Source organism: Camelus ferus, chromosome 15 (genome assembly GCF_009834535.1).
Source record: "Camelus ferus isolate YT-003-E chromosome 15, BCGSAC_Cfer_1.0, whole genome shotgun sequence".
NCBI classification, from domain to species: domain Eukaryota; kingdom Metazoa; phylum Chordata; class Mammalia; order Artiodactyla; family Camelidae; genus Camelus; species Camelus ferus.
Window position 1 is genome coordinate 36,450,665 of NC_045710.1, and position 26,576 is coordinate 36,477,240.

At 38.6% G+C, this 26,576-nt stretch overlaps 1 protein-coding gene across 29 annotated transcripts in view; it reads right to left on the reverse strand.

The window, feature by feature from the left end:
* The window catches only part of NRXN1 (neurexin 1), a 1,021,444-nt gene that overhangs the window by 566,684 nt on the left and 428,184 nt on the right, over positions 1 to 26,576 (reverse strand). For all 29 annotated transcript variants that reach the window (XM_032497501.1, XM_032497499.1, XM_032497527.1 and 26 more), the window contains 2 exons: positions 16,223 to 16,661; positions 366 to 749 (listed from right to left, as the gene is read on the reverse strand). In XM_032497501.1, coding sequence (XP_032353392.1) covers positions 366 to 749; positions 16,223 to 16,661 — 823 coding nt within the window. The remainder of the gene's footprint in view (positions 1 to 365; positions 750 to 16,222; positions 16,662 to 26,576) is intronic.

Genomic DNA, 26,576 nt, shown 5'->3' on the forward strand with positions numbered 1-26,576 from the left:
ATGAGGCCATAAGTATGTCCAAATTCATCCCTTTTTCACTTGCTAGTATCTTGAAATTAAAAACTGGGTGAAAGAAACAGTGATTGTCTATGATACTTCTTAGACCCATATCCTAGAGGATCCAAAAGACCCAACTCTATTTATTCCTGAACTATACTTAAAAAGCTGTGTCTTCCCAGGATCAGGTCCTTTGCAAATCATTAAGGACTGGTCGGGATCACCCATCAGGTGCGGCCTCTTGGCTTGCAGAACATCTGCTTCAGCAGAGCATACGTTATGTTTCAATGGTCATTTAAGGTTTGAGAGCAACACTGCATACTCTTTTCATCTCAGGGGAGTTGGCTGCTTAATTTCTGGAAACCTACCTCTCTCGCAGGACCTGCCAAGATAGCCTGTCCCGGAGCAATCGCAGACGTATCTGTTCCACCCATCCCTGCACATGCCGTTGTTTTTGCAAGGATTGCTAAGGCACGGTTTTGCTGTTTCCCTTGAGCAGGACGGCTTCACTCCAGCAGTACTTTGAACTTCAGCCATTTGCCGGATATCTTTGCTCTGGCCGTCAATGAACAAATCTCTTATGCAGCCCACGTAGCCATAGTTGAGCAGAGCAGTCCACACCTCGGTGGGGAAGACGAGGCCAGCCTTATTTTCTGGCAAACCCCCCAGATACAACTCATCATCCAGGTCCAGAATCTCACTCTCACCAGGAGCAGTGTAGGGTGTGCGCAGAGTGTTGACAGAAATGGTACCTGTTGCAAAGACAAGTGAACACACAGGTGTTTACAGAGTACAGCACATTCCCAATAGCATCCTTTCTCTCCTTCTTCTGCCTAAGGGTGAACTCCTTGAGGGCAGACAGGTCACAGTTTTCTTTCTATTCCTGGTGTACTTCCCAGGGAAATGAACAGAAGAAATCTGTGGAATTAAGTAACTTTAGAACTAAGGCAGACCGTGAGTGACTAAAATGGTTCTATTTCACTTTGGGAATGAAAACCAAGGTGTACAGCCAAGAAAGAGTGTTTCTCAGACTCCAACAGTTCAGGGAAGAAAGGAAGGGAAAAAAAGAAAAGGAAGGAAGGGTGGGAGGGCAGGAGGGCAGGAGGGAGAGAGAGAGAGGGAGAGGAAGAAAGAAGAAGCTGGCATTTTATATCACTCTTTCGAATAAAGTCAGACACTCTTTGGTTAGTGCTCATTTTCAAAGCTGGTATGCACCTGCAAACCAATGAAGGGCTGTGTTGTGCCCCCATCTTTAACTGACTTCATTGTTTTTATTGAATACAATAATCTGACAGACTATCTACATCGAAACTTGACTTCATCACACTTAGCTGTATGAATCTACTGATTAGCCTCTATGGTCTCAGTTTACTCATCCATAATATGGGCATAGTAATGTGACCTATCTCCTATGAGTATTAAATAAAATAATACAAGTAAACTGCTTCTCGGTAAGCACTGCATAAATGTTGGGTATCATGATTCATCACAAGAACCAAGTCAAACTGGGTGTTAATTTTTTTTTAAACTAGTTACCATCTAAATGGACAAGTTTTCTTCCCCCCTCACTTCAATGTAAGAAGAAATTTACTCAGTTTATAACACACAGGAATCCTAGCCCTAAGTATAGAATGAAGAGGTAGACTTTCACATGGGATTATTTGAGGATCACAGGGGGGGAAAAAAGGAATTCATTAAAATAAGAAAACAGGAAAGACACAGCATTTTCCTGATCAAAATTTCCAACCTGTACCATCAAATTACTCAAAATTTCACTAATATTCTATCTCCACAAAGATCTTTGTAAAAATGCAAATGTGCTACCTGAAAAGGAGACCACATGGACCCATTTCCAGATTATCCCAGATTCCTTTCTCAGGTCTTGACCACAAAGTAGACTGGGAAGATTCTAATGAGAGAAAGCGGATGAGAAGCCTCAGGGATTTAGAGTGCAGACTCACAGGAGTCTGAAGACTCAGGCCTGAAGACCGAAGACTGGGGTACAGAGGGAGGGACAGAAAGGGAAAGCGTAGTGTGGGTATAGAGTGGGTAGCAGGATGCATTTTAGCTTTTTCACAGACTAGCTGTGGTCCGCGGCAGATGAGACTAGGGCCTGTGGTGACAGTGAAATGTGCATCCAAGCACACAGAGCTGCAGGCCCTGCACTGTGCCCAGGGCACCCCAATCCCAGCGCAGGGGCACGCCTCCACACTGAGAGCATAATGGGATGTGTCTCTGGGCAGCAGGAGGGCAAGGATGATGCTGCCAGAGATGGTGCGGCCAGCCAAGTCATCAGGAGGGCATTTGTCTCTCTAGACTTCCACAGAAAGAAATGGAAAAGGCTCCTAGGGGAGAGACACTCAAAGGCATTGCTATTTTGGCCTTCCAAGGAGAGGAGTATATGAGGGATTTCCGAAGGAGGCAGCAAAAGAGGAGAATGACAAAGCACTCGCTTCTACTGTCCACACTGTGCAAGTGTCTAGGAAAAAACTTAGGAACATACAGGGGAAGAGAAGCAAGATGGCGGAGTAGAAGGACGCTTGTAGCTCACCCTCTCCCATAAATACACCAAAACTCACATCTACAGACCCACTCAGCCAACCAAAGCACCTGCCGAACTTCGACAGAACGTCGCCCTCTTTGAAAGACAAAGACACCAAAAATCTGGTAGGAGAAAAGGAAAAAAGAAAGAAGAAAAAGAAAAACAGTGCAGGAGTGGCCCCGCGGGGAGGGAGCGGCAAAGGAGGGCTGGTGCTCTTTCCCTGGGTACCCCCCTCCAACGGAGAGGCCAGCAGGACGGAAGGGGAGCCTCCGAGGCTCAGATCTGCCCCAAGCACCCCTTGACCGACAGAACTGAGTTAAATGGGCACAAAGGGTCCCTGCGACACCCAGCCAGAGATGTGAGCCAGCAGCTGGGGCCAGGACAGGCCGCCCGAGCCGGACAGAGGACGGGGTGGCTGCACGGAGGCAGCCCCTGGGGACTACAGGGTGCTGTGTGCCATGGCTGGGAGGGGATACGGAGCAGAACACCCTTGGTCCCCCATAAATTGCGAAAAAAGCAAAGCAACACTCTGGTGTGCCCTGGGGAAGGGGTACCGTAGCCTTTGTCTCCTCAGACCTGCGCCGCCATTACTGGTGCTTCTCGCGAGAAGAGAAGCGGGACGCAGCCACAGCCGGCATCTCCTCCTGTGAGCAGCGCCCAGGGGGGGACGGGCCGAGGCCTGAATCCGCACCTGGGGGCTCTGTGACCTCCTAGGCAGGACTGAGACTTGTTTACAGCCCGAGGCTGATAGGATCTTTCTGCCCTGGCACTTCAGAGAACTCGTGCCACCAAGACAAACAAGGAGCTGAGATTTGGCACGGAGCAGGGGCGGGGCCGTTCTGCGGTCTTCCCTGAGCCTGCCTTCAGAGCGCCAACTGGAGGCGGAGCGGGCAGCTGCACAGAGCAGCAGAGTGACAGGTGCCGGGAGAGGGCAGGCAGCCACCCCCCTTCGTGGCAGGAACGCAGCACCTGACCACGGTGCTGGGAGGGGGTGCGATCTGCCCACTTGCCTCCCCTCAAAGCGCAGCATCTGACTGTGGCAATGGGAGGGGGAGTAACTCGCCCGCCCACTGGTTAAGAGCTAAGCTCCTGACCCAGTGTTAGGAGAGAGCACAATCTGCTAGCTGACAGCCACTGGGAATAGCACAGACGAGGGCGCCAACAGAGGGCCTCTGGAAACAGCAAGTTGAGTTCACGAAACAGGGCGAAGACACAAAGACCTCTCGATAAAATCATAAAGAGCACACCGTCTCCAGGAAAACTAGATAACTGATACTCCTTAAGCCACAGTGCCAGAGAGATATGAGCAATATGAAGAAGCAGAGGAACCACTCCCAATTAAAAGATCAGGAGAAATCCCCTGAAAGCACGATCAAGGAAATAGACATTGATGGCCTACTGGATCAAGATTTCAAAAAAGGAGTGATCAAAGTACTGAAGGAACTAAAAGAAATAGTGTTTAGAGATACAAAATATGTCAAAAATGAAATAGAAGCTATAAAGAAGAACCAAGTAGAATTAGTCAACTCATTTGCTGAGATGAGAGCTGACCTAAAGGCTGTACAAAGCAGGCTAGATAATGCAGAGGAACGAATAAGTGACCTAGAAGACAGGACAACAGAAAGCACCCAATCAGAACAGCTGTGAGAAAAACATATCAAAAACAAAGAAAACAATGTAAGGGACCTATGGGATAATATAAAGCGCGCCAATCTATGCATCATAGGGGTTTCAGAAGGGGAAGAAAGAACAAAGGGGACTGAAAAGGTATTTGAAGAAATCATGACTGAAAACTTCCCAAACCTAAAGAAGGAATCAGATATCCAAGTACAGGAGGCTCAGAGGGTCCCAAACAGGAAGAACCCAAATAGACCCACACCAAGACATATCATAATCAAGATGGCCAGAGTCAAGAATAAAAAAGGATCCTAAAGGCAGCAAGAGGAAAACAAAGAGTGAGTTACAAGGGAACCCCCATAAGGCTCTCAACTGATTTCTCCACACAAACACTACAGGCCAGAAGGGAGTGGCAAGATATATTCAAAGTCCTGAATGAAAAAAAGATGCAGCCTAGGATACTCTATCCAGCAAGGCTATCCTTTAGAATAGAAGGAGAGATAAAGAACCTCACAGACAAGCAAAAACTAAGAGTTTAGCAACACTAAACCCATGCTAAAAGAAATATTGACAGGTCTACTCTAAATAGAAAAGAAGCAGGATGCTACAAAAATGAGAAACTTATAACTGGAAAGGAGATAACTGCCATGAATTAAAAAAGGAATAAACACAAAATTGTAAAAGAAGACATCTAAATCATTAAGAGTGGGAGACGGAAGCAAGGAAAGCCACTATGGAAAACAGTATGGAGATTCCTCAAAAGACTAGGAATAGACTTACCGTATGACCCAGGAATCCCCCTCCTGGGCATGTATTCAGAAGGAACCCTACTTCAAAATGACACCTGCACCCCAATGTTCATAGCAGGACTATTTACAATAGCCAAGACATGGAAGTAGCCTAGATGTCCATCAACAGATGACTGAATAAAAAAGAGGTGGTATATTTATATGATGGAATACTATTCAGCCACAAAAACTGACAACATAATGCCATTTGCAGCAACATGGATGTTCCTGGACAATGTCATTCAAAGTGAAATAAGCCAGAAAGAGAAAGAAAAATACCATATGAGATCACTTATATGAGGAATCTAAACAAACAAACAAACAAACAAAACATAAATACAAAACAGAAACAGACTCATAGACATAGAATACAAACTTGCAGTTGCCAAGGAGGCAGGGGGTGGGAAGGGACAGACTGGGATTTTAAAATGCAGAATAGATAAACAAGATTATACTGTATAGCACAGGGAAAAATATACAAGATCTTGTGGTAGCTCATAGTGAAAAAAAAAGGTGACAATGAATATATATATGTTCATGTATAACTGAAAAATTGTGCTGTACACTAGAATTTGACACAACATTGTAAAATAACTATTATTCAATAAAAAATGTAAAAAGAAAAGGAACCTACAGGAACCATAAAATCCTACTTAGAAAAATACTTTAAACATCATTTAGAGGAAATGAAATATATAATTTTGAGAGAGAAATGTGACACTTTTCTAAATAGAATTTCATTACAGGCATTTTTAACTGTCCAAAAGGCCCTAAGAAGTAAGTTCACAGATGATCACTACCCTCTGTAGCAGCTAATGTAAATTAAAACAATGAGAAAGAGTAAGTATTAATGACAAAAGGAAAGGTAGGCATTAAACACACACATACACGTAGAAAGTGAAGTATTGTATGCAATGAACACCGTGACTTATGTTTTTAAAATGAAAGCGAGAGATGTGCCACCCCATTTTCCAATTAGCTCAAGAAGACTTCCTAGAAATGAATACATAATATTGAGAGGCAACTGTTAGGAGACACAGAGCAAGTGAACAATGACAAAGTTATATAAGAGGGGGGAATTTTTTTTTTTTAAATATGCAATTTTTCCCCATGTGCCTTTCGATTTGTGGAACAAGCTTGATTTAGCTCACGGTAAAGAAAGCACTCGGAAAAACTGTCTTGTCCTTATTCATGGTGTTATAATTCTGACACTCAGGATGCTTGGAGGATGGCTGAGATGAAGGAATGCAGCGACTTGCGTACTGTTTCCGTCCCCCCCAACTGAGTCTGCAGAGCCCAGTACCGTCTGGAGTTTCCACATTCAGTGGGTCCACACTCTCGGGGGCAAATCTGCTGCCAAGTGTGTCAGACAACCGTCCATGAAGAGTCTGACAAAATGGAGTGGCTGGATCTCTTAATTTTTTATTTATGGCGTGTTAGTGCCTGCTCTGAACAAAGTATTTAAGAGAGTTCAGGTATGTCTTTATGAAAGTGCTTGTTGTGGTTGGAGAAAGATGTTCACTCCAACTTTGTGATTAAACTAAAATTTTCTGCTCACAGCACCTAACTTTAATCCACAGTTTTCATATAGTTAATGCGCAGCCCAGTGCACACCCGCTTATACACACACACATACACATACACACACTGAAACTGCTGAACAGAAAAAATACTTAACTCTACTGCCTCTGAGGCACTCTGCCTTTTTTATTATTATTATTATTATTATTATTATTATTATTATTATTATTATTATTATTATTATTATTATTATTATTATTATGTAAGTTTATTAATAAAAATGCTAGATGTGACCTACCAAATTGATTTCAGGACCAACTAACAGGTTGCAATCCATAGTTCAAAGAACACTGGGAGGTGACTACCATAAAGGACAAGGTCGTTTACCTCCCAGCTCCTTATCATCCCCTTGAGAGACAATTTTAGAGTTCTCACAGGAAGCAGTAGCAATGAAAGGTGGGAAAGGTAGCCAAAGAAATATAACCCTAACTTCAACTCAAATATTATCCAAGAGGAATTACACATGAATGTAACCCCGGATTCAAGGTATGGAGCCTCGCCCAGCAAACACATGTATCAGATATCATTCATTGGAATATTCTGCAAACAAACAGAACAGGATGAAACAACCAGAACAGAAAATTAACTACATGCTCCACATGCTTTGCTAATTCACTCGCACGTGAGAAAATCTTTGTAAAAGGGATGGCAAAAAAAGGGGGGCAGGGGGAGAACTTGAGCAGGAACAGAAACAGTTTTTGTATTTGGAAGATTCAAAGAGTAAAAAACTTTATTTGAAATAATTATTTTTTATTACTTAAACTCAAATGGATGTTTATATTTTAGCCTACACATGTGCAAATGTCCTGAAATGCTCACATTTTTCTGATAAGGGCTTTGAATATCTAATTCCTTAATGATTTTATTAAGGATACGAATCAAAGGAACTTATCAACTAAATAAAGGACTCGTCATAAAATCTCTGAATTCATTTAAATCAACTTAACACTGAGAAGCATAGTGAAATTTCAATATTCAGGTTCCCAAGTGCCTATTTCACTATAATTGAGTTATAAAGGCAGTGGTTACCAAGAAAACATGGCAAATGTGGTAAAGCATTATTCATCAACAAATAAAGACAATGAGTAGTTGCCACAGCTGTACGTATCAACAGAAATCATCCTCCAAAGGCTCAGGTATGACCACATGTAAATAAATACTTAAGAGAAAACAAAAATCCGAGTGTATTATTGGTTTACCCTCTATCTTTTTCCAGGAACTACAAATATTGATATCTTCTCTTTGGAACAGCTTGATTATTTCACACATTCTACCTTCTTCCACTATAATTACAAGTGAAGTTTCTGGTAAATTAAACAAATATTTTCTGTAAACACTGTTATATCTGAGCTGGCACAATTTGTAGATGGTAGTCATATTTAGGGACTTATTTGGATCCGTGCTTCATACTTCAATATTTAAGAATCCAAAGCACCCTGCCGTGTTATTTTACTTTTTTTAAAGAAATGAAATTTTGGCTAAAAACGAAATTATATTTGTGTACATAGGACTTTTATACTTTAATGTAGAAATCACACCTACTTATGTGAACATTTAAACCTAGTTGTTTTCATGGCATATGCAAAAGGTAAAACAAAGGTGATAAACAGACAGGGTATTATTTATTTAAGAATATTCATAAATGTAAATAATTCACATTTTATGTAAAATTATACATAGAAGGGGAAAAACTGTCGAAACAGTTCTTAGTTATGGAAATGGAAATCAACTTCAAGATTTGGTCTGGTATTTATAAACTGTTCACTTCCACTCTTTCTCATCCAGTTTTTCTTGGCTATTCCATTTCCAGAAGATTAGCTTATACAGTGAAAACAAACACAAAGTAAAGGTGAGACTTAAAATAAATTCATCTGGTTTCAACTTTTAAATTACTGCAAAAGCATAAGTGGTTGGGAAGTGACGGAGTAGAAAATTGTGTGCTCTAATGAGTAATGATTTTGCCTGATCAGAGGAAACCAATTTTCATGTTCTGGCTTTGCAACTAACTAGCTGGAGAACTTAGCCAAATAAGGCCTCATGTGGCTCTTATGCAAAATAAAGGACTTGACTAGATGGCCACTGAGATTCTTTCGTGAGTGAAAATTTTTTAAATTACTGCTTAAAATAATTCTGTAGTTAAATATAAATTTTATCTAACCATAGCTCTGCTTCACCACTCACTACAGAAAAGAATAAGATTCCACAAACTTACAGGTTTACTTGTCAAATTTAGTATTCTATAACAAATTTAAACTCAGTAAAAAGGCAAAATATAAGTGATAAAAGCAGAATGAAGCATTGATTACACAGTACGATACAAAATACACAATTCCCATAAATGAATAGAAAAAAAAAAAAAAAAGAAAAGAAAAGAAAAAGAAAAAGAACCAAAATATTAATAATGGTAGTTTTTTGAGTCATGGAATTATGAGTGGATAGTTTTATTCCTTCCTTCCTCTCTCTCTCTTTTTAGTTTTCTGTGTCATTTTTAAAAACAATGTTATGGATTACATTTATAATAGGAACTGAAATAAACTTTGCTTGAAAACAAAAAAACAATCTTGATATTCTGGTTTTTGCCTATTACCAGATGTTTCCTGCTTACTTGGATTACTGTGAGCCAGGAATTTCAGAAATTAAATAGATACATGAAAAAATAAATCTCAGAGCAAAATTGAAAAGTTTGATAATATCTAGTAAAGGCCAAGAGAGAAGAGAAAAGGGTACCTCATATACTGCAGATAAGAGGGCAGACTAAAATAGCCTGTTAGTAAAATAACCTGTCATTATCTTGCAAAATTAAAAATGCAGTTAACCCAGCAATATCAGTTCTCACAATGTATCCTACTGAAATTCTGACCAATATGTATAAAGATAAAATATGAAGGCTTTCTTTATGAATTAGTTTAAAACAGTGAACTTGTGTTATAGTCAAACTAAGGGCTATATGATGTGACTACAAAGGATGCCATAGAAAAAAACGAAGCTCTACATTTATGTGTGTAATTAGATTTCTAGATATGCTGGTGCACAGTAAAATACCTGGGAATATTTCAACACCAAACTATTTTACCTATGGAGGTGGGAGTGAATTGGTGAGGGAAGTGTGTGGCAAAGGAAAACTCTTCATTTACGTACTTTTTGATTTGCCTAAACTTTTTCACCAGTAGCACATATTTATATGTTATAGGCATGTCATGAATTAAGCACAGGCACATATACAAACACACACTCACAGCAATGTATGTGTATACATAGGAATTTTTTAAATGATCATATATAATGCTGGGAAATTCTGACTATGAATTAAGAGGCATATTCTGCAGCAATTAAAATATTATTTTGCAGAAGTTCCATAGATTTCTACTCAGCACTCTACAGTGATGGTCACTATAGCTGGGTGTGGTCAGGTAATTGCCTGTTTTCTGAGGAGACAACTGACACCATAGTCCAGGGTCTGTCCCTTGGCTTGGTAGGCCTAGAAAGGAGATTGAGTGGATTTAAAGAGCGAGGAGCCATCTCTCAGGGTTTGATGGATATTTACCAAGCCCACAAGACCAACGTATAAAATGAGAATGCCAAGTTACTAATTCTCTATGAGAAATTAACTATCATAGGATAGGCAATGCTTCCTAGGTAGTTCTGCCAACGCGGGATGCCAATTTATAATCTAAATGTGCATTTATTCATTTACAATGGGATCTTAAATTGTTACAGGAACCAGAATACTCATACTCATTTTGTCCTTCTACTGCAATCAGACTCACAATGGGAGCTAACTCTTACTCAGAAGAGTGAGGAACATAAGGAGAGTGCATCAGGTAAAGAAATGTGTAGTGATATTAGCCTAGGATGATCTGATACCCTCCCTCATCCCAATAAAGATGACCTGCCTCCATTTCTACAGTGCGGGTGAAGTAGTCAAGCACCCTGGGCAGTGCTTAGATGGGCACTGCCAATGTTTGTCGCTGTGACTTTCTTCTCTATAGACACTCTATATTTGAATACAGTTGAGTCCCACAAGCCCAGAAGCCTGGTTAAGGTGTCTCTGCAAAGCTCTGCTCTGATTCTCAGATGCTGTTTTTGTAACCCCCAGAGAACAATTTTTGTTAGTTAGATACGTTTACGTAAAAAAAGTTTATGACTTCATATTAAACAAATTGTCTGAAAAATTAAGTTTATATTTTAATTGCAACTACATAAAATATATGTACATGCTAACAAAAACTAGAAGAAAATGTGCAAAACCGAAAATGTTTTGAGTGGGAAAAGAAGGCAACAGATGACTTTTTTTCTTTTTAAATATGTTCAAAATAAATAAATAAACATAAGCATCAATTTAATAAAATTTAACAACATAATTATATGCAAAATTGACTCTGTCTAGTCAGTAGGATAGTCAAGTAATTGATAAATTACTGAAAAGGTATTTCAGTCTTCCCATTGATGGGTAGTAGTTTATGGACATGGATACAAAATAAAGCATTTATACATGTACTTAAAGTTACTTCAACAGGCTACTAGGTAGAGGCATGGGAGGAATGTTTATAGTCAGAGGGCAAATTCAAATCAAGACCTAAATAGAGAAACTGTCTAATGGTTGTTCAAGTAGATGGTATACACAGAAATCAGTGCTGGTAATAGATAGCTGGAAAGTGCCGTTCACATCAAACCATGATTATTATAAACCTCTAATTATGTGCTCTGGAGAGAGCCTTATGCTTTTCCCACTGTAATTTCCAGTTCTTAAACTGGAACTCTATGACTTCAATTCAAATCTCAATGGCTTCTTAGCTGTTAAATGTAGGCTTACCCATGAATAACTGCTGATACAATCTGCTGTACCCTGCTGTACACAAGCAGAATTTGACAAGAATAATGAGTTTTCTCTTTGATTTCAATGTGTAATGATGGTTTGCAAAAAAAAAAAAAAGACTGGCAGTTTGCTACGAAAATATTTAAGAGGATACCCTTGACTGAGCCAAAGAGCTTAACACACATTTAAACAGTACCTCCTCCTAATTTTAGCGCAACTCACACTTTAGCTAAACATCTGGGTAGCTGTCTTGTATTGAGTTTGGGAGCAAAAGAGAGGGAAAGGGGAGCCCTGGAAAGGAGGAGGCGCTGGTGAGAGCACATGTAGCCATGAGTCTGGCAAAGTCTGCAGAGTAATGAGCCCCTTCAATCATACTATTAACTCAGCAACTTAGGGATTTTGCTCTTCTAAGTAGCTAAGCTATCCATAGAGCAAATCCACTTTCTGTGGAACTCATGACATACACTCTGATCCACAAAATCAGGCTGGTTCCTCCTTTGCCAGTTTGGTGCAGGATCTGAAAATACCATTCATGGCTTAGCCCACTAAGCCTCCCGTGTCACCGGTCATGGACTCAGTAGGCAATGGAAGAAGCTACACTGAATGGAGAGAACAGTGGTGACCAAACTCTGTTAGTCAAAGTGTGGGAATGAAAGTGCTTCTTCCTCGCCCCAAGTCACAGAATGGAAGAAGGGACATATAACCCAATACAGTTAACTGCTGAAAGTGAAGTTCTGGCAAAGTATTCAGATAAAGGTAATATTTCTCGTCAAGCGAAGGGCTCATACACCCACCTTTCAGTGAACAAAGGACCGAAGGGCAAATTACCAGAAAGATGGACATCCTGAGGGACTATCTTCCTTGTCAATAGCACGCTTACTGTGGGTCATATCCTGGTCCTCAGAAAGAAGTGAATGCCTTCCCTCAGGATTAACTTGCCTTCTGCCTACGTGTTCGCTAAATGATATTGGGGGTCTCATGAACAAGCAGGGATAGCAGCCCTGTTCTCATTAAAGGTTGTCATTTTGGAACTAGGCTTATCATAGCTCTCTCACAACTGTTTAACTTCCTCACTGCATTTTTTTTTTTCAGCCATCTCAGCTTGGAGGATGACACCGCATTCATAAAAGGAAGACAACACCTGTTATCCTATGTTGTGTAAACTGCTTTCAGGAAGCAATGTAATTCCTTTAAAAAGTTGCATTTACAACTAAAAGAGTGCTATCACTCTTCACGTATAATGATGGTCCTACTATTTTTAGAATATTAGGGGTGGGCTGGCACTGAGCTATTCACATGTTTTTATTCTTTATTTTTTCTTAAACCAAATACATATTGAGCAACTGTTACTGCACAAGAAAGCAGCAGGGCCTGCGGGTATAAACATAAGTAAGATAGTCCCTGTCATACCTGGGTTTTCCTTATAAACTGGGGAATGTTAAAAATTCAGTCTGCCCACCAATTATGGTTTTAACCATCTCTCTGACCAAGACAGCCAAAAGTGATCAGCATCAAATTAACGGCCATGGCTTTTAGCCCCACTTACTTTAGTATGGTCAATAGGAGAAAGACTAACTCCTAGGTTTAGGCTCCCTCTACTTTAACAACACAGAAAATGTGGCTCATTCAATGTTTTTAAACACTCAGCTGAGGAGTATCCCAGGCAAACCAACAGATACGACCTTCATCGTCCATGAGTCAGAAACCAGCCCATACTGCCCTCTTGTCATGTCAGTATCATTTCCCACATTCCAATAAGAGTAATTTCCACATGGCCTCTGAATATAGCTGATGTGAAACAAGTTATTTCTTGAAATTCTGTTTCTTAGTTTTCACTGAGCTACAAGTCTCAGTATTTCACTAAGCCTAACTCAGAAATAGCCTTTAAGTAAAAGAAAAGCTAGTGTCGCTATTCATTCAGTCTTTAAAAGGCTGCTTTATACCAAACCAATGCAGTGTGCAAATACAGGACTTAATTAAAATACTATATATAAAATATTAACAGCTGCAGTTATTAAAATTACATTAAACTCCCTTGAGCAAGGCCAGCATAATATGAGCTCTCTCTGTCTCTTTTTTTTCCAAATTAGTAAGGGTAAAACCTGTTTCAGTGAATGAGCGTTGGTTTTTACATTGTTTATTCCAATTCACTACTCTGAAATCATAATCATGTAACAGTACTTTACCCTCAGAACACCACCAAGCATGCTAACTTAATCTTTAAACTGGATTCTGACAAAAGTCCCATGTTTTACTTTTTTTCTTACTGTAAACACTCTCTTAAGGCATCTCTCTCAATTTCCCATCCAGCATTGAACTTTGGAAATTAAAGTAGATATTTGCTGCTTTGACCTTTTCCAATGAGGGCATAAACAGGGCAGTTAATAAACTTTTGGTAATTTGGATGAATTAAAGAGCTTAAACAGAAAAAGTAGATTTTACACTGCTTGAGGATTAAGGTATTTAGCTGATCTTATTGTAACAGGTCATCCAAGGAACTTGGGAAACTAATTAGATCTCATTATCCTTTAAGACTGGAAAGAAATATCCTGGTATAAATTATCATTATCAAATGAAGAGTGAATAATTTTAATTTCCTTTTCCTGTTACTCTGCATTTACTAAAGTTTAGACATTAACTATGTATTTCCTCATATAGTTAGAAAACATCTCATTTCTAGGTGAACGAAACCCAACTGATCTGAAGTGTAGTTTTTGCCCCTCTGAACTTGCAAAAGATATCCACTTAATCTGATCAGTTATGTTTTAAATTATTCTAAAGTCTGACTAAAATACATATATATATATTCTTGAAAGTCATTTCCAAACTTTCATTCTAGATGTATTTTAAGTCAAGCTCTAATATCCACAAATTAATATTTCAAAATAAAAGATTAATCCATGTTTCCATCCTCTTTTTAAGTCTTCTGTTTGAATGTTCTTAAGTAGCACATTAATTGCTAACTCTGGGGGAAACAGGCTAGGGGAAGCCAGAGGGAAGCCCTGCATTGCTCTATTTCTGTATCCCTATCATTGGACTCTTCTGTGCTTAAATCAGAAAACAAAGAAGAATCCAGTTCCTAATGGAATCAGGATAGCACTACAGATATTTTTAAAAAATTATTTACTGTCTACTCTCAACCATCTAAGATACTGGCAGAAAATGACAGCATAGCACAGATTACACAGAATGGTAACTAATCTTCCTTTTGAACTTCTTTAGGGAAATGAAAGAACATTTGTAGACCAAATTTCCAGAGAAGGATGAATCAGAAAGAGTCTCCAAAGCATCTGAGGATCAGAGCAATGGGTTCCGACCTTCCTTCAACTCTCCACCCTCACCCCTAGCTCCTGCCGACTTTCATACACTTTCTTTCTTTCTTTCAGTGGGTAAGGAAGACATTTCTAGGAAGGCCAAAACCACAGTCTTCTTGATCAGTAAACAGGAAAAGAAGGCATGAATAATTGTAAAATAGGAAACTGTTCTGCTGCAGAGAAGCCAGGAATAAATGAGTGACACGGGAGTCTGTGAAAGGAGGGTATGGGAAGAGCTTGCCCCAGGCCCTCAGCATGGTCCTCCTAAAATAGGATGCGAATCACAGCTTCTTGGATCTGAAAGAAGCACTAAGTGTCATTAGACCTCTGGTTCCCAAATTTGGCTGATCATCTAGCCGCCTGGACAGCTGTGCAAAAATACAGAATCCTAGGCTCCGTCACTGTCTATCTACCATCACTGGGTCTGGGATCCAGTGAATACTAGGTTCTTCCCAACATGTTTTACAAAGAAAGAAATCCAAGCCCACAGAAAACCTAAGCCAAGCTCACGCTGCTAATTAGTGGGATATCCAGAGGAGATGGTACAGCACGAAAGCAAATAAGAGAACAGTAGGTGAGAGAGGAGAAGACGGGTTAGATCTAAATTCTGCTCTCTTCAATTACGAGAAGATAATTTGATTTGTTAGTGAGGACAAGCAGCATGAAAGCACTCAGCGAAGAAAGCAAAAGATATAATGCATAGTTGTATACCTAAAACAAATTGCTTCTCTCCCTCTCTCTCCTGGTTTCTACAAATGCTATTTCCCTTCCCTGGATGATTCTTGCCCCCACAAACTGAATGCTGCTCAACTCCCTAAGCCCTTTAATCCACTTCCAAATTTCAGAGTAAGTAAATGTTATTTCTTCAGGCCTTCCCTATACCATCCTCTTCTTTCTCCACTTCACACACACACACACACACACACACACACACACACACACACACCCCTCCAGAAAAAAAAAAAAAAAAGTGCAGCAAAAGGAAGCCAAAGAAATGAAAATTCCTGTTGGTGGAATTCCAAACCTCTTTTATCAGAAAGGGAAGCTATTTGGAAGGCAGCAGAGTTTTGCCAGTGTCCTTGAAATCCTACTGTACTGATTAAAATGTTTTTGATACCAGACCCACCTCGGGGAAAAGGTGTGCTGTATTAAACTAAGGATTTGATGTATGGATCATTGAAATTTTTTTTTTCATATTTTATATCTGCCACTTCAGACAACTGCAAACATATGAGAGATAACTGGGAATGTAAGAACCCCGAATTTTGTAATTTGCAAAACAAAATTTCTTGCAAGATTTGGCACTTGATTATCCATTTAATGTTCACTTAAGAAGCTATTCTAGAGCCATTTGAGCATTTGGGGTTTGATGCCCAACTAGGATGATTAATTAGTGCCTTCTGATTCTTATACGATGTGAAACAGAAATAATAACAGACAATTTCCTTTACTCTAAAGACAGAAATGCAGGAAATCTTTAGTATGTCTTGGTTTTAATTCCTTACAGATGGTGAGGAATGGATGGGATGTTCCAGCAGACAAATAGCATAGAAAAATGATCAATTACCTGATCGTCCGTCTCTCTGGAAGTCCACATGATACCATTCTCCATCATTCACCTTCTTCTGCAGGGCCTTGATTTTGATTGTCCCTGACCCCATGTCCAGGAGGAGGTAGAGGTGTCCATCCAGCATCTCGATAGCGAAGAAGTCAACCTTTATCATCTGCGGATGCTTGGCGTCTTTTTGGTGTCGTGGCTTGCCGTGACTAAATAAGATGAGGCCATTTGGCTCTGTTGTGCGGAAATCAAATGATATGGAGCCTGTTTTCTTTGCGTTCCATTTAGGCAAAGAGATGAAAGATTCTGGGGTTTCAAAGGTGATTGGGTCCAAAGTTGCAACGTTCTCACATTTAAATGCCACCACTCCATGGATCTTCATCTTAGGGTCTCCTTGCTTGGCAAGTCGAGATAATTCCAATCTTACATCATTGTTTTTATACACAACCTGTGGGTAGAGGATAGCAGTGAGAAACTAGGCATGTATTTTAATATTTAGAACCAGTTATCAGTTCATGTAACTTGCAAGTGGAGCGTGAAAAGGCATACAATGTTTAGTGCCTTTTGATGCATAAGACAGCTTTTTTAGCCAAATAAAATCCAGGTATCAATTCACTGCACATAACTATTCTAATCTAATTTCACTCAAATAATGTATACACACACACACACAAGTACCGGCAGTTAACTCAAATAACTTGAATAAACCTACACAGAGCTTTCATTATTTCAAGCACGTGCAACCTTGAACTTATAAATACCATTTGCTTTTGTTAGTTGGCCATTATGTTTTCTTTATTAAATACATAAGTTGAGGTTTTTCAGTTTTGCCATCACTACAATATTCGAAATTAGATACTTTTGTACGCCAGTCCCCGAAAGTATAGGATCTCTTCTATGGTCTATATATCCATGGTGCATATTAAGCTTGTAAAATAATCACAAGTGGAGGCAGAAAATATCCTGAATTTTCCCAGAAAAATCATAAAATATGACTACAATACAGAAGCTCTCTCTTGCCCTGCCCTACATTAATAACTGAATAGTATTAGGTAACTCTGGAACTTAGTGTTTACCCTAAATCCATTCAATCTATGTTACTAATGTTACATTTCACTTTTAATATATACAAATGTGAAACATCGTTTGTCCTGTGCCCTCATTTCCAAAGGCACTCCATCTAAAATGGCTGGATAGTTCTCACTGCTTGGTAATAGTCTTAGGGCTTTGGGGGACTCCAAATAGTACTTTGGACAAATCCACTGGCAGGGCTCACAACATCATGCATCTGCTATCACATCCCCTTAATACATCTGCAGCCCTTTTGACATAAGCATAAAGGGAGACTCATATCCTTTCTCTACAAATGCATACCATGAATAATTACATTTCCAAAAGATGTAAGTCACACTGACTTAAGATTAAATTAGTTATGTGTCCAGATAACTATCTAAATTCGTTTAAGAAGGCACTCGAGATTTCACAGAAGTCAACGGTCTCTAAATTCATTTATCTATGTATGAAAAGATATTTGTATAAAAGAAAAAAATTAGCCTGTGTCTGACGTGTGCTATAAAGTTAATCAGGTCAACGCAGCTCTTATTTCTGCCAAACCCATGGCCAGCTGAGCCAACAGTTAGTGTGGTGTGGCTGATGATAGGGTTTGTTAATGGATATTTTATTTTTCAGAGTGATTACGAATGCAAGGTCTGCTATCAGACTCCCTGAGTTCAAATTCCGGCTCCAGCATTACCTAACTATATGATACCTAAGCCTTCTTTACAGGAAGATAATACCTTACAGGATGGTTATAATGATTAAAGCAGAAAATGCATGCGAGAGAAATCCATATAAAAGCAGTCAATCCAATGCCAAGCATATTGTAAGATTTCAATAAATGTCCACTACAACCAACTGCATGATAATAAATATCACCATCTCTTTATCATCATCTGTCAGAACAGAGACATTAGTTCTAAATTAATCCATTATGAGAAAATGTTTAGAAATTAAGCACACATATAGTTGATGCTTTTTTTTACTTGATTTGTGCCAACTAAATAAATCACGTTTTTCAGTGCTAGTCCTGGTTTTTCAGTTTACCTTTATCTTGAAGAAAGATTACTAAAAGAATACTATATCTCTTATTCTTTGAACAAATATGTATAATGGTCTAATAAGCATCTATTGACAACAAGAGAAGAGAAAATGAACTTAAGCAATAACCAAAAGGAATTAAATTAATTCTTAAGTATACTTCCTTGAAAAGAAAAAGAGCTTTTATGCCTTGGGAAAGTTGATTTAGGATTGCCTTTCTTTGAAGATCTTCAGAAGTGAATAAAACACTTTCCATGGATGATTTTCCAGGTTTTACAACCTCTCACTATGATTTCAAGCTACCCAAACCTTTTTTTTTTCCCCATTTTTCCTGCTGATTTATATTTTACTATTTGGAGATTCCTTGAACATAGACATTGATCAGGAATGAGTATCTTCTGGCCCAAAAGATGCAGATGATAGTGCTGATTAATGCTACTGCACGAAACAGAACCACAGAAATGGAACTGGATATTTCTGACACGAGCAAGTGGTTCTAAGGCTGGGTATACTGCCTCATGAGTCTCGTATCAGCTACTGAAAAGTTGAAGAATGTGGAGTTAGCGTAATTCTAGGTGAGAATTTCCACAAGAGATTTATAATCTCATGAGTGAACTGGGTGCCCTGGTGATTCAAGGAGGTTCAGGGAGATGGAGAAGAAAAGTTAGGATTCTCTAGATAATAGTATTTAGGGTCAGTCATGCACTATCCGCTCCCGCTCGAAAAAGGAAAATGAATCTCCACCAGAATTTATGCTTTACGCAGACAGAAACCTTGCACCAAGATCAGTGCCTCGCACAGAGCTGACAAAACAAATACTTGCTGAGTGTTGAATAACATTCTTTCTTCACTACTTTTAAACATAGTCCCCAGGTTATAGATTATTATTAATAACAACATTTATAAATATAGTGGACCCCTCTCATAGCCTAGCAGTAATTTTTGCCTATTCCTCTAGGAAAAGGTGGAAACTTATGTACACGTTAAATTATAAATAGCAAGCTGGTCTATCACCTTCAAACTCATTTTGTGGGGTGTAAATTACTTTAAACATCAAAAACACCCGAGTTAAAATTCTCCAGAAGTAGAATCATTTTCCTAGAAGAACTATCTTGAGAAGAAGCATGATGTATTTTTTTCTTCTCATTTTGTAATCTTTGAAAGGCAACTCTAGAAGGCAGAAGAGCAATTTGGGATAGGCAGGCTGACAGCGCTCAGATCTACACTACTACTTCATCTGACCTAGATTTCATAATCACCTGACTTTTCTAAAGTTAGATATTCTCTTAAAATGAACTGACTATATAGTTCAATTACAATTATAAGGGGTAGCCAGTAAGCACTCTGAATCTTTCTAAAAATTCACATGTAAGCCATTTTTTGCTTCTTTCTGAGATAATATAGTTCTCACTTACAATTATTCGTATGTCTTTTTTATTTATGTTAAAAGTTGTAATTTATTTAATAGTGTCAACTTTCAACAAATATCTAAACACTTTATCACCTTAACAATAGACAGTGATATTTGTTGCACACTCACTTGGATCTGTTTATAGAATCAAGATTTCTTTAGGGATATTGATTTTGGGGTTCTTTTTTTTGAAGACTAATTGAACATGTTGAATTTCACTTTCCTTCTTCATAGAATTACATCATAAGTCCCAAAGGAATGGAACCATAAACAAGGCCTTAGATTTTTCTTATTTATTTGCTGTTTTCTGTTTGTTTGTTTTAGCTGCCTTATAATTTCCATACATTGCTATGATGTGCAAGAATAAGAGTGGTATGTTACACTTAAATATGCAAGAATAAGAGTGATATGTTTGTGTTTTTATCTGCCTAGACTTGAAATCTCAGGTAGACAGTCACGGAGTATTGTATCTGATCTTGATAATCACCCTCCAAAGGCAGCGGGGATAAATAGGCTGAAGAACAGAAGTTTTGGTAGTCTGGATATAGACTTAGTTTAATCACAAAGTTCTTACCTAAGTCAAGTTGCCTAATCTCTCTTTGTCTCAGTTTCTTAATTTCTAAAACAGACATCTGAAGAGGAAAGGCAGGTCAAATCCATAAACCCTTGAGCTTTTTCCCCTCAATGTCTGTGATTTGGGGCAAGAGTAGAAGATGCCCTATTGTTCCTTCTCTCTTTCTGGCTTTTTCCCAGTTTTGTTTTTGTGGTTTTGATGTCAGAACATTGTTTCCTCTTCTGAGATCTATCAAACCCTAACCCACTAGTAAAAAGAATGTTCACTACATCTTCAGATACACAGGCATGCCTCAAGGATTATATCCGTCTAAGGTCTGTATAGATGGTATGGAAGAACTGGTGGCTGATAGATAAATCTCTTTCCACTGGAGGTACAAGTGTGAAATAAGCAGGTCAGTCGGAAAATATTTGCCACTCAGATCATGACTTTTTTTGTTGTTGTTATCAATATGTTTCAGCTTAGAAATCTTAATGGGGCTCTTGAATTCATTTCATTAATGAACAGGTGTTGATCAAGGCTTTTCGTATGCTAATGGTGAGAGTAAGGAGGATGAGGAAATGAACACTGAAGTCAGAGTCAAAGGTCTATGCAGAGATCTAGACTCTGGCATGACCCTCCCTGAGCGAACAGGAATGATTCCTTTTAATCTGAGTCTTGGTTTTCTCTTTCATTCTTGGGAATAATAGCAAATGAGGCCTAAAAATCTGGTTCTCAGGTCAGATTTCAGAGAGAATCCCAGCTCACCCTCTTGCAGTCCTGTGACTTTGTGGAAGCCCTTCAACCTTGCAGAGGCTCAGTATTATCTGTAAAATGGGGTCATAATATCTACCACATTAGGGTTATTGTAAAGCATGAATTATGGTTCAGTTAAAATGCTAAGAACAGGACCTGGAGCAGAATAAGTGCTCAAGTAAATAGTACCTGCCCTTATTAATGTGGTTGTTATTATTAGGAATAACAATGCTTATTATTCTTACAGTGAATTAATGGAGTTATACAATCTAAATGTTGTAACAAGGGTAACAGCTAACAGGGGACACAGTAGATGCTTGGTGAGTGTTTTAAAGTAATGAATAGAGCTGCAACCAGCAGGATCAAAGAGATAAAAGCAGATCAGGGCTTTCTTTTTTATCCTGATAAGCTACACTGTAGTTTGTATACTGATGGTGTTCTTCATAGATGAGGTTTCTCAGACAGAAAATGTACACAGGAAGCTGGTGACCCTGGGAGTTTCACTCGTGAGAGGGTTTTTGTGGTATCAAACAACACCCACCCCACCACCACTGAGAGGGAGCAGGATCCTGTGGCCACCTGCCCCAACCCTTGCCTCTTGTTTATAGAAAAGCTGAAGTCTCCCAGGCCTCCCTGGGCCCCAGAAGAGGAGGCTCAAGCAGTTGACTAGGACAAGCCTGCAGGCATTCAGGGATGGCAACGACTCTGACCACCTCTTTCAACGATTAACTGAGGTTATTCCTTCCTTTCCCTATAAAACCTTCCTGGCTGAATTTTGGAGACGGTTTTTTTTGCGGGGGATGCTGGGTCCACTAGATTGCAGGCATTCTGATTAAAAGCAACTTTCCTTTTTGTTACCAAGGCTGTTGCTCCTAGGATCATACCCCTTCCCTTCCCTCAAACAGAAACCAATTACTCTTATCTAACTCTCAGGAGGCAGCTGCAGAGAAGAAACAAGAACTGATTAGAACCCACCCAGTCCAAGACAGTGGAGGATTTGACTTCCAGTGGACACTGAGCCTCATTAGATGCTCACTGTAATATATTAGCATGCTAAAAGACAAACCCACCGGCGCCCTGAAGTTGATGATTGCCATGACAACAACTGGAAAAGCCCCTACAAGGACTGAAAAACTCAAACAAGAACAGATTGGCTCTATCACACCCTAAACAAGGACATGATGATGGAAGGTTCTCGTAAAAGTCCACGTGGCCTGACCTGGCTGGAGCTGTCTCTACAGTGCTCCCCACTCCAGCACCTCTTCCTCACTGGAGATTTTTCCTTCCTTTTCCCTTCTGAGCAATAAAGCAACTGTTTATTTCATCCCTCTGCCTCTGATGTGCAAATTCTTTCATGGCCGGCAGCAAGAACCCACACTTTGGTGGGTTTCCTAATTCAGGGGTCCCTCCAATCCACTAACACAACCACCACCATAACAAGAATCCGTTCAGATTTACGGAGAGTTTACTTTCTGTCAGGCCCTGTTACGAGAGATTTATATGTATTAGATGTTTACTCCTCATAAGCATCTAGGAAATAGATAACATGATCCTATTTTATCAATAAATGTGTTGAGGCACAGAGCTCACTGAGTGTCTTTTATCATAACCATGTCTAGCACTCTGTTTGAATATCTAATGACAACTTCAAACTGTGTCTCTGTCTCAGCAGGACATTTCACTTAGTTGCTAAGAAGGAGATTCACAATCAAATAGCTATTTGCCACCATGCAAAAGGATGAGTTTGTCACAAGTCACATTTATACTCAAAACACAGTATTTTTCCTTCCATTTGTTCTGATTAAAATATCTCTAAATGAATCAAGTATCACAATTAAGCAGAAGAATTTTTCATGTAACTATGGATTAAAATGTCTCTTCAAGCCCAGTTTAAGCAGAGGGGCTTTTTCTTTGTTTCCAGGACTACAATGTAGTTTTCCAACAGGTATGTCATTTAGGACATTATATATATATATCTCTATCTCTATCTCTATATATCTATAGATATATGTATGTAAAGACACACAGTTCTCCTTTGGAATCTGTGGGGAATTGGTTCCAGGACACTCCCCTCAACCTCATACCAAAATCCACCGATGCTCAAGTCTCTTAAGTAAAATGGCACAGTATTTGCATATAACCTACCTACATGCCCCCATATACTTTAAATCATCTCTAGATTATTTATGATACCTGATACAATAAATGCTGTGTAAATGCAGTGCATGGTAAATTAAAGTTTCACTTTCTGGAACTCTCTGGTATTTTTTTCCCTAATATTTTCCATCCTTGGTTGGTTGAATCTGAGGACGCAGAACTCACGGATATGGAAGTCTGACTATATTGTAAAAGTCCGTGAAGTTTAAGGATTAATCTAAGGGGATTGGTTTCGTTTTAATTTTTGTTAGTTTGTTTAAAAGGCATTTAATGTTTCTACTCTATTAAGAAACAGTCAATATTTCAAATATCCAAATTTAATTCTTCTCTTCTCCTATCTGTGATCTGTCCATGCACCACCTATTTTATATCAATGTGCTTATTTCAAAATACAACCAAGAGTTAGCCAGTAAGTGAACAGTACAAGGGTCACTCAAACAAGTAGGGAGTAAATGGCATTTGTTTTGCCATGACCTAGATAAGAAACAGCTGAGAAAAGGACACAAATTGCATTACAACTTTCATCCCTAACATTAACTTATCTATTATTTTTAAATGATTTTTCAATCCCCACATTTTCAATTTAATCAGATAAGTGTTAGGTAAGGTACTGAAGAAAATGCAACTGTAATCACTTCTCACTGCACATGCCCAGTCTAATAAAACATGGTCCACTGAGAATAAACCAGTTTAATTTCTCTTGAATATTTACTATGTGTCTATATATATATATCCATTACATATGGATACATATATATGTAATGTGTAGAGTTTATACATTACCCAATGTAAATGTGTTTATATGTAATACATGTCAAACCCGCTGTCTCTGATGTCCAGAAAAAATAAACACATATATTAAAATAGATTGTACATCTCTAGATAAATAAGTAGACAATGCATATATATATACACCATATACACACCAAAATATAAATATACATATACTTCTATACATTACATACATTTGTATTAAATAAAATATTTAATAATTTCAGAAATTAGAGAGTTCTTGGCTAAAATATACAGATGATCTCACTCAAAGAATGTCTTGAGTCAAAAATGTCTCTGCCTAAAAATAAATTTTAGCACTTATAAGCTTAGCACTCCAAAGGAACGGCTAATAGCCAAAAACCAATAAAGATTAGCAAATTCAACAGACTTTCCTCAATGTTCATGCCACCATGAAGAGAGAATTACAAAGGCAGAGTGGAGGCAGGGGGCGTGGCTATCAAATGTCTTTAAGCATTGCTCTCATTATTGTCCTGTCATCTACCCAAGATCAAGTTTCTTACGCTAGTCATTTCCTTATACTGAGAGCCTAGCACAGAACCTGCTTACAATAAAAAGGCTAAGAAAAAGTCTATTGAACTTAATTGGCCAGGGGATTAATAGGATTTTAGCTTTTCTGAGGATGTCACATCACTGAGGTTTTCATCTATAGTTCAGTACGTCCACCGTGGCAGATATGCACCTGGATGGGTTGCAGGGACGTATCTGGTGTGGATGGGAGAAGGGGTAGCAGATGAGAAAGAAAGAGTAGGAGATGTACAAGCCTTGTGCAAGTGTCTCAACACCACTTTAAAAAGGAGACAGCATTGAAGAAATTCAATTTATTGAGAGTTACATAAGGCATTTGTAAGATAAGAGGGGTTTTGAGGGGAGGATATGGTCCCCCCTCTATTATCCAATCAATCCTGTTTAGAGATTATGTGCAGATAAAATTTTCAACTAAATTGAAACTTCCCCATACCAAAATATTTTTATATTGTAATACTAATAAACTAATTATGGAACGTGAAAACAGACCCCAGTAGCATCATTTCCCATCAAAGGCATATGACTCATTTCATCTGAAACCAAAAATTAGTTGAAATTTAGAGAGGAAAAAAATAGTATTTTGTTTAAGCAATGTAGAGTAAGAAATATTTTTTTGCTTAGTTCCAAATAAGCATGACAAAATACATCTTATTCGTAAAAAGAAGGAAAAGGAAAACCCTCTTGCTTTGTCCTTCCCTCATTCCATCATGAGGGAACTGCCTAAAGTTGGTAGACAACATTGGATGCCATCTGTACAAGTTAGACTAAGAACTAAAAGACTATTGTTCCTGGGTTAACAGCTCTATCAAAGATGCTTTCAGTGGCATATGGTTGTGTAGCAAAAGAACTTGAGTTCCATTACATAGGAATGCCTCTTTTTCTCACATTAAAGATTCAGTAACTCAATAATGCCTTTTAGAAAAAAAAAAATATATATATATATATATACTTATATAGGAAAAATGAACCACAATTGTCAGTAATGTGAGATTTGAGACACCAACTTAGTAAAAGAAAAAAGCTGAACACTAGGTCAATCCTCTTATTTTCAGATGAGTAAACTGAGGCTCACATAAGCGAAGGGACTGTTACGGTTGTCATCAAGCTTTGATCATGAATAAGTAAGTACTGGGGATTTCAGGGTTCAGTGCTTTTTCAACTCTGCTAAAAAAAAACTAAATAAATAGAACAAGAACCATCGCAACCACAGCACAGGCTCATCGGAGGCTCCTGAGCAATTACAAATGAAGAGCAGCTGTCTTCTCTGCAACATGGTGGAAAGGGAACCGTAACTGATTTAAAGGCAATTCTAACTTTTAAACTGTGTTAGCTTCACAATAAGCTGATGCTCAAATATAAAAATAAAAGTCCTGAGGGGAAAGCATCTCACAGTTATTTCCCCCATTAATGGAATTTAGAAAGACACTGAAAAATTTAACTAGAAACAATAAACTTGCTATGTTTACTGTTATTTTGCAACTAAGTGATGAAGATATTTTCAGCCTCAGTCTTTCATGATCTTGCAGAATGTAACACACCATAAATTAGGGTTTAAAGCATCTATTCCAAGCCAACAGATGCTGCTAATAAGGGCAAGGCATGTCTGCTTTATCCAAAAACTTTTTAATCCTCTGCCAGTCTCAGCAAGGGGATAGTAGCCATTCTTATATTTTATTTTTTTAAGGGAACCTATCTTCCCATCAACCAGAAATGGTACCTTTGATAATAACAAAATAATGGCACCAAATGTTATGCCTAGTTTAACCAACTCATGTTCTTTTGCATCCCTAGCCTCATGAGCTCAGTGAAGCCCCCTCCATTGCCTAATTTTACATTTTTCTGAGGAGGTGGACATCAGTATACAATGTACCATTTAATATATAGTGTACCATTTAGTATACGTATGTTCACATGTACGCATGGGTATATATATAATACCATTTACTGCAGATAGTCTGTCCTTTCCCCACTATTTCACAGTGACATGGATACGGTGCACTGGTGGATGCTGTTTTGGATATGGCAAAGTTTCAATACTGGAATCTACTATCACTTTTTGGTTGTGTTCA